Genomic DNA, 10,000 nt, shown 5'->3' on the forward strand with positions numbered 1-10,000 from the left:
TCTTCTTCTTCTTCTTCTTCTTCTTCTTCTTCTTCTTCTTCTTCTTCTTCTCTCTTCCTTCCTTCTTCTTCTTCTTCTTCTTCTTCTTCTTCTTCTTCTTCTTCTTCTTCTTCTTCTTCTTCTTCTTCTTCTTCGTTTTGTAGAAACCTCAAGTTTGAGAACAGTACTTGGTTTTCCAAAACTCCTTAACTCTGTTTATCCCATTTTGTGATATTGAGTATTATTTCCTCTAAAATTTCTCATTCGGTCTATTATTTATCTTATTTAAACACATAATATATATATATATATATATATATATATATATATATATATATATATATATATATATATTATATATATTTGTGTGTGTGTGTGTGTATGTGGGTGTTTGCTAGGTTATTGTCTATTGCGCAAAATAAAACATCTTGATCGCTTGTTACTGTTTTCTTACCATTTCTTCCACCTATTGAGCATGTAGAAAACACAAAAACCATCCCAACTGTCACGAACTGGTATAGAAGCATATCAAAATTATTGAAAAGTCCCTCCAATGAGAGTTTGAATGTTATTTTATATCAATTTTTCTAGCATGGACATTAGTTTGCAGTAATATGTCACAGCACAGAAAGGAGCCAAAATCATTAAAAGGGAGCAAATGCAAACTAACGACATATACATTTCCCCCTTTTCTCTATTTAAAAACCGGCTTAATATACCAGTAGATATTTGCTAGTGTTATGAAAGTTATAAGTTATATAAACTATTAAATGTCTTAATTATACGTTCAATGTACCATGGCTAATGCCGATAAAACAATTATGTTGAGAATCGAATAACGAGACAATAAAAAACTCCACTATTCACTGATAACATCGACACGAACGCCATGCTGCTTTCTATCATTATTATTTTACAAAGCTGGTAATTAAAGCAATATTTGTCGTAGCAAATGTATAGACTTAATCCTAAACAACAACTTTATCGAGGTAGGAAGATTTTTTTAAAAAACCTCTAACAAATCCAGTGCAAAACAAAGGAATAAATAGTTACAGAGTAGAGACAGAGTTCAGCGAGCACATGGCAACAGCTTATCTAAATCAATTTGTAACTGTTCGACATTCGCTGATAACACCATTCATTAACCCCCGTGAAATCCAAAGCCAATGAATTATCCAAGATTAATAACAGGCTGGATAAATCAAATTTTACGCAGTCTTGTGCGATTATATGGTCTGGTGGTATGACACTCCCCTTCGGATTGAAAAGTCCCTGGTTCGATTCTCGCTTTGAGCGGCGCATAGTTGAGTCATTGGAAATGGCTCTTTACTCAATTTCTCTCAGCGTACTCGGATGCAAAATGGTTAACCTGATCGTCTACAGCCTTGTCTTTGTCAGAAAAACAGGGTAATATCACTTAATAGGCTTCATGTGGTAATTAAATGTTGTTGTTGGTTAGGGACCCCTTGTAAAGCGCTTTGAGCATGATTAGTGGATATTGCGCTAGATTTTTAAGGGTTGACAAAACACATTTACTTTTCCTATCAAATTGGCCAAGCCAAACGTGTCAAAGACTGTTAAAATAAATCGAGAATTCATATAAGTTTTAAAACTAATAAATAGAGGTGCCTAAATGAGTCAATAAAATGGAGATAAAGATAAAGGGAGTAAATCTGACTCATGAATGAACAACACAAAACAAACGACGTTTCGGCCCTTGGCTTTTATCAAGTAAACACAGCATACATATATATTTATATTAGATTCTCATAATAATATAGGCGAAAATGTGTAAATGTGTGTGTGTGCGCGCGCGCGCGCGTGTGTGTGCGTGTGTGTGTGTGCAATGGAAGAGAGAGAGAGAGAGAAAAAGAGAGAGAGAGAGAGAGAGAGAGAGAGAGAGAGAGAGAGAGAGAGAGAGAGAGAGAGAGAGAGAAATAGAGAGATGAAAAACTATATTATATATATTTCAAGAATACTAGACAGCAATAGTGTTATTAGTTGTCCCCTACCTCCGTCGTTGAGATATTGAAAATAAAAAATTAAAAAAAAAAAAAAAGAGAGAGAGAGAGAGAGAGAGAGAGAGAGAGAGAGAGAGAGAGAGAGGGAGAGGAGAGAAAGAGAAAGAGAGATAGATAGATAGTAGATATATATATATATATATATATATATATATATATATATATATATGTATATATATATATATATATATATATATATATATATAATATAAATATAATATATATATATATATATATAAGAGAGAGAGAGAGAGAGAGAGAGACAAAGATAGACACACACACAGAGAGAGAAAGAATGAAAGTTGGAGAACGCGAGTGGAAGGATGCGTTTCGAAGTTATATTTAAAAGAGAGGAGAGTGATAAATTAAATTAAAAAGTATATATATATATATATATATATATATATATATATATATATATATATATATATATATATTATAATTAAAAAACACAAAACAAACTATATTATTCTAAAAGAAAGAAAGAAAGAAAACGTCGTTTGTTTTGTGTTGTTCGTTCATGAGTCACATTTACTCCCTTTATCTTTATCCCCATAGAAGTTTTAACCCTCCCCTTACCAACCATAGGAAAATCGTCAAATTTGTTACGATACAACTAACATTTATTTTTATTTTTCAGTTTTCTTTCGTAGTCCTACATCACAAAGTTAAAGAAAAATCTTTGTTATAAGTGGAATAACTTAATATTGTTTTGTAAAGCTTATTTTGCAGCACAAAATTATGCATAGTATAAACTTATTGTTTCTGATTTTAAGTGTCAATGAGTTCGGGAGGTTTGGCATTTTGGGGACAATCTTGAAAATGGCTAATAAGGAGAGAGAGAGTTAAGACCTATAGAAAAGTTGGGACTTCTCTTCATCTATCAAAGAAGTAAGAGCTTCAAAAAATGTTTTACAATATACGTTGTGGTATTGTAGGTCAGTAGAGATGATAATGGTGTGTGTCGTCAAGGTAACAAATGATGGAATAAAAATATGTATAGACGAGACTATTTCAAAAGCCGTGATTACAACACCATCTGGATTAAAAAAAGGTGGTGGTTCTAATATCAATAAGAACAAAGAGCTGCAATAGTGGCTATAAAGTTAGAAATGGCAAGATGTGCACCCGTCCTCATACGGAACGCTCATTGTCTGTCAGAGGTGATGGGAATAATAGGTAGATGTTTAAACTCATATGTTATAGTCAACGGGGCCGAGTATACCAATATTTCCATAGCGTTAAATGGACAGTAACAATCGCTTGCTACTCATTGAACAGACGTTGGACGATCGCAAAGACCACTATCAGATCCGATAAACCCAGTACCCAATCACCGATATGGAGACAGAGAAGTCAGATTAAGAACACGTGGACAGCATGTCATCATCTAAGCCGCCAGGAAACCATTAGGTTAGGCCACGAGCATTGTATTTCTTTTTTTACAAAGCCGTAATAAAATCAATTTAATAAAAACAATTACCATTTTAAAACATACACTGTCCGTTTAATTTCAACCGCTTGATAATCATAAACAATTCTGAATTAGTATTGGGATGGACTCCAGAGGGAAAGAGAGGGAAAGGAAGGCCTAAAACAACAAGTCGCGGGATGGTAGAAAAGGAGAGGAATGAAATTGGATGGTACTCCTGGCAGAGGGCCAGAACTGTCGCCAGGGACAGGGTGAAATCGAGGGAAAATTTCAAGACATTATGCGCCTCCTGACTTTAAGAGATTTAAGGTTAAAGGTTAGGTAAGATTCAAAACAGTTCACTGGAAATTGCTTTTACCTTCCTCCATTTTACAAGAGCAGAATGACTCGCATTTGCCAGGCACACATCGGTCTCGGCACATCTTGTCCATGTAATGATCATCTGGTTTAAGTGACGTGCACTTCCATACCGTATTTCCGTAACCCTGACCATATAACAAGGTCAAGGTTATACCCACTAGGAGATTTGGGCGAGTCATTGACTCAGATTTTTATATCTACAAAAGAAAAAGACAACCATAAAATTTTTAAAGAATCCTTTAATCCTCACGACTGTGGAGAAAGTTGGTTTGCTACGTTGTTTTTTAAAAGAAAGTAATGTGCTATTTAATGGTTGGATATCGAGGCCCCAATGTGCGATATAAAGTATTAGGAAAATGAGCCTTTCATTTCGGAGTCGGAGAACTGACCATGGAGTAGCTGGGACGGAACTCGGAACCACAAAAATGATTTGCTAAAGTGGGGTTGGTGGATCAGTGGTAAGGTATTTCGTTTCGTAAGACAAAACATGGGATATTGGACGTGGTCAGTTAGCAGATGGGTGACATTAGCAACTTAACGTTTACGTTACCCGAACCTAAACGATCGACCAACGACGAGGAAGAAAATCAGGATCTGTCCTCTGACGTCACTACACGAGCCTGGTGCGCGATTTTGACTGGTGACAAATTCTTGTTTTCTTCGTAAACGTTAACTTAATAATATCCCATGTTTTGTCTTACGATCGTTTGGGTTCGGGAAACGTAAACGTTAACTTGCTATTGTATCAGGGTACATCACTTTACATACATTACCTGACTCGACTCAAAATGTGACTGAGAAACCCGTCTATAGGCCGTGACGGATATGGCATGTGTGTATGTACAAAAAATGAAGCTTAAAAAGAGACTTGCTCTGTACGAAATAAAAATTGGATTTTAAAAGGTCTGTTGGGGAATAGATTAAATGTTTTGAAGTGCATTCAATATGGTAAATCCATGGAACTGTACTATACATGCGTTCATATTTAAATCTCATTAACACCATCTTACTTAGAGATCAAATTACTTGCGGAGAGATATTTTTAATTCAGAAAAGTGAGTGGAGCAGGCACTTATGTTGGTAACAACAAGATATGAAGTGAGTAGAAAAGTGCCAGAAGACAATAGAGAATAAAATTTTTTTTCGCGGCGGTGGAAGGGTTTGAACCTGCCACCTTATTGGTACGAAAACTCCGCCTGGCAGGTGAGAGCGTGGCTCTACCGTGTGAGCTATCCACGAACACAAAAATATTCGTTTCAAACCCAAAGTCATTTCTAGATCCCTCTCTCACCCACTTCTTGAGACCGCCGATTCGTTCACCACCATCGCGAAGTAATTTTGACCAGCAGTTAAGCTTAATAGCCAATATTCTCATCACAAACATATAACATAGAAACGATTGAGACATTAAGTATGCTCCGGTGTATGGGGTGAATTTTTAATTCAGAAAAGTGAGTGGAGCAGGCACTTAAGTTGGTAACAACAAGATATGAAGTGAGTAGAAAAGTGCCAGAAGACAATAGAGAATAAAATTTTTTTACGCGGCGGTGGTGGGGTTTGAACCTGCGACCTTATTGGTACGACAACTCCGCCTGGCAGGTGAGAGCGTGGCTCTACCGTGTGAGCTATCCACGAACACAAAAATATTCGTTTCAAACCCAAAGTCATTTCTAGATCCCTCTCTCACCCACTTCTTGAGACCGCCGATTCGTTCACCACCATCGCGAAGTAATTTTGACCAGCAGTTAAGCTTAATAGCCAATATTCTCATCACAAACATATAACATAGAAACGATTGAGACATTGAGTATGCTCCGGTGTATGGGGTGAATTTTCGCGATGGTGGTGAACGAAGTGGGTGAGAGAGGGATCTAGAAATGACTTTGGGTTTGAAACGAATATTTTTGTGTTCGTGGATAGCTCACACGGTAGAGCCACGCTCTCACCTGCCAGGCGGAGTTGTCGTACCAATAAGGTCGCAGGTTCAAACTCCACCACAGCCGCGAAAAAAATTTTTATTCTCTATTGTCTTCTGGCACTTTTCTACTCACTTCATATCTTGTTGTTACCAACATAAGTGCCTGCTCCACTCACTTTTCTGAATTAAAAATTCACCCCATACACCGGAGCATACTCAATGTCTCAATCGTTTCTATGTTATATGTTGTGATGAGAATATTGGCTTTTAAGCTTAACTGCTGGTCAAAATTACTTCGCGATGGTGGTGAACGAATCGGCGGTCTCAAGAAGTGGGTGAGAGAGGGATCTAGAAATGACTTTGGGTTTGAAACGAATATTTTTGTGTTCGTGGATAGCTCACACGGTAGAGCCACGCTCTCACCTGCCAGGCGGAGTTGTCGTACCAATAAGGTCGCAGGTTCAAACCCCACCACCGCCGCGAAAAAATTTTTTATTCTCTATTGTCTTCTGGCACTTTTCTACTCACTTCATATCTTGTTGTTACCAACATAAGTGCCTGCTCCACTCACTTTTCTGAATTAAAAATTCACCCCATACACCGGAGCATACTCAATGTCTCAATCCTTTCTATGTTATATGTTTGTGATGAGAATATTGGCTATTAAGCTTAACTGCTGGTCAAAATTACTTCGCGATGGTGGTGAACGAATCGGCGGTCTCAAGAAGTGGGTGAGAGAGGGATCTAGAAATGACTTTGGGTTTGAAACGAATATTTTTGTGTTCGTGGATAGCTCACACGGTAGAGCCACGCTCTCACCTGCCAGGCGGAGTTTTCGTACCAATAAGGTCGCAGGTTCAAACCCCACCACCGCCGCGAAAAAATTATTTTTTATTCTCTATTGTCTTCTGGCACTTTTCTACTCACTTCATATCTTGTTGTTACCAACATAAGTGCCTGCTCCACTCACTTTTCTGAATTAAAAATTCACCCCATACACCGGAGCATACTCAATGTCTCAATCGTTTCTATGTTATATGTTTGTGATGAGAATATTGGCTATTAAGCTTAACTGCTGGTCAAAATTACTTCGCGATGGTGGTGAACGAATCGGCGGTCTCAAGAAGTGGGTGAGAGAGGGATCTAGAAATGACTTTGGGTTTGAAACGAATATTTTTGTGTTCGTGGATAGCTCACACGGTAGAGCCACGCTCTCACCTGCCAGGCGGAGTTGTCGTACCAATAAGGTCGCAGGTTCAAACCCCACCACCGCCGCGAAAAAAATTTTTATTCTCTATTGTCTTCTGGCACTTTTCTACTCACTTCATATCTTGCGGAGAGATAGAGGCAAACCAATGTCCAATTCATTTTATCACGTTTCCGTTTGTTAAAAGGAGCCATAATTTATTCCCTGTTCAGGAAGCATTAAACGAACACTAATAATAATTGCTTGCAGTCTTTGTGAGGACATTAGTCAATCGCAAATACTTTCCGCCAGAAAAACTCTGGATAGAAAACAATCCCTTCCTTGATAGTCGAATGCTCAACGTGGGGGTCCCGGGAATTCAGTTGGTAGAGCACTCTGTTCACGCGCAAAGGGAACAATATCAATTCAGGGTAAAGTCGAGATTTATTTTTCAAACCCTTTTGTCCATCCAGCAGTGATTGGGTAGTTGGGTCTGTCTCACTTGCGAGAGAAAGTCTTGCCATCCAAAGGGTAGCAGTCTATTGCCCATTTAACGCTATAGTCTTCGGGATAAATAGACAGGTCCTATGGCTCCTGAGGACAATCGTGCAAGGTTTCTTGGGGTGTTTTTTCCCCTCAATTAATTCTTTCTGCTTTGTTATATTTTATTAAATTGTACACGCCTCATTCGTGTGCTTATCTTGCATCAGTGCATGCTCCCCGTATTTTCTCTATAATATTTTTTTTCTTTCAGATCTGAGAGGAAAGGTTAACAACAAAAAAAACAAATGCCATGATTGGAGAGGTTTTACACATTGTGAAAACGTAACCTCAGAGTTCCAAAGAAAAATTCGTAACATTCATTTTATCTTAAATCTGACGCAAACGTGGGCTGAGAAATTTGTATTTCTATTTTTATCTCAGAAGTCACTATTTTGAGGCATACTTCTTTATCAAAACTGCACACACCAATTTCACCATCATACAAATTCTTACGCTAGCAACCAATTACAATAAAATAATGAAAAATACCCGAGGAAACCATTTTAACCATCAAGAAGAGCTGGGTAGCCGTCAGTCGTAGGCTTATGTTGTGCAAAATACCCATACAGTCATTGGAAATAATTTAGATTGAAAACAAAGGAACTATCTAAGTTACACTAGAACGGTGCAAGGAACAAATTGCAGAAATTTCCGTAGTGCGTGAAATTTGAGTGTGAAACGCAAAAATGGTTTCAAGTAGTTGATGAGACAAGGATGATTGGCATTTAATAAGCATGTTGATCTGCTTTTACAGTGCCCACCTCCTATAGTGTCAGGTTCAATCTCTTTTGGTAACCAACTCCCATAGTCCGGCTTCAATGCCCACTGGTATCCATCTCCCACAGTCCTAGGTTAACTCCCCACTGGTGTACACTTCCCTGAATCCCCGGTTCATTGCCCATTGGTGCCCACTCGCCATAACTTCCGACGATTTCGGTAGGTTTCGAAAAAGAGAAGTACTCTTTTGAGCTAACACTCAACTGGTATCTACCTCTCGCATGTCCCAAGTTCAATCCCCATTGGTGCCCACCACCTATAGTCTCAGGTTCATATTCCTCGGTACCCGAACCTTATAGGTCGGCTTGTTTGCTTTTTGTTTTTAAGAGTTTTACGACGCTTGCAACACATGTAGGTTATATCAGCGCCAGTAAAAAGGAAGAAAATGGTATAGGAAAAAGTTCTAGAATTACAATTAAACCACCCAAGAAAAAGTAACACAAAGGGGAACTAGGAACAAATAGGGACCAGATGTAGATTCCAAGAACATACCACCAATGTACTTAGTTTGAGATCACCTATAAGTCTCATCCGGACACAAGAACAAAATCCAACAAAGAGGAATACACTCAAATGCTAACACTATACATTAAAAATAACAAACATAATACTACATAACATAGAGATGATTTACAAGGAAAAAAATATCATCTCCCAAAACAATAACTATGCATTTGACTGTCTCCCTCCCAGCCAGAGCCAGTACAAAACCAAGTAACCTCATTTCAAGAAAAAGACAGAACACGTTGGAAAACAGATATAAGGGGATAGAAGACACAGTATGTACCTCCCTGCCCGCTATGGGAGGTCAGGATCCCCACCCAGGTAGGCCGGCTTCAATTCCCACTGGTATCCATCTCCCATAGTCCCAGGCTCACTCCCCAGTTGTGCACTTCCCTGAATCCCCGGTTCATTGCCCATTGGTGTCCACTTCCCATAACTTTTGACAATTTCGGTAGGTTTCGAAAAAGAGACTGGACTCACTGTAGTCTCACGTTCATTCCCCCTGGTACCCAAACCCCATAGTCTGGTTTTAATTCCCACTGGTTCCTGGTTCATTTTCTATTGACATCCTCTTCCCATAGTCCCAGGTTCACTCCCCACTGTTGCCCACTTCCCATAACTGTGTCGGGTTTCGTAAAAAAGTAATTGCTTTTTTACGAAACCCGCCGCAACCCGGTCCCAGGTTCACTCACCAATAGTGAACACTTCCCTGAGTCTCAGGTTCATTCCCCACTGCTGCCTACTTCCCATAACTTTGTCGGGTTTCGGCGGGTTTCATAACTGAGGGATAATTTACAAGGACAAAAATATTATCTCCCTAAACTAATAGTATACATTTGAATGATTCCCTCTCAGCCAAGGACTTCGGCCAGGCCCAATGAAAAAAAAGTAATCTCACTTGAAGACAGAAAGGAAATCGGAAAATGAAACTAATTAGATAAAGGAGGATAAAAGACACCGCAAAGGTAACCTCCCTGCCCACCAAGGGAGGTCAAAAGAACCAACCCAGGAACATGTAGAATAATTGTTTTGTTTGTTTTTAAGGGTTTTACGGCGCTTGCAACACATTAAGGTCATATCAGCGCCAGTAAAAAGGAAGAAAATGGGATAGTAAAAATTTCTAGAATGACAATTAAAGCACCTTAGAAAAGATAAGATAAAGGGGAATTGGTTCAAATAGGAAACAGATGTAGATTCCAGGAGCACACTATCAAAGTACTTAGTTTGAGATTACCTAAAAGTCTCATCCTGATACAAGCACATGTCTCTCCTAAGAGGAC

General features: G+C 38.6%; 1 protein-coding gene across 1 annotated transcript in view; it reads right to left on the reverse strand.

Moving 5' to 3' along the window:
• Nucleotides 1–8,035, reverse strand: part of LOC144973267 (uncharacterized) — a 24,132-nt gene extending 16,097 nt beyond the window's left edge. The window contains exons 1-2 of the mRNA XM_078915512.1: nt 7,929–8,035; nt 3,791–3,989 (exon numbers count right to left, since the gene is read on the reverse strand). Coding sequence (XP_078771638.1) covers nt 3,791–3,971 — 181 coding nt within the window. The 5' untranslated portion in view covers nt 3,972–3,989; nt 7,929–8,035. The remainder of the gene's footprint in view (nt 1–3,790; nt 3,990–7,928) is intronic.
• Nucleotides 8,036–10,000: the final 1,965 nt, after the last annotated feature.

Source organism: Berghia stephanieae, chromosome 5, assembly GCF_034508935.2.
Source record: "Berghia stephanieae isolate SIO BIC M18660-M18661 chromosome 5, UCSD_Bste_1.3, whole genome shotgun sequence".
Lineage (NCBI taxonomy): Eukaryota > Metazoa > Mollusca > Gastropoda > Nudibranchia > Aeolidiidae > Berghia > Berghia stephanieae.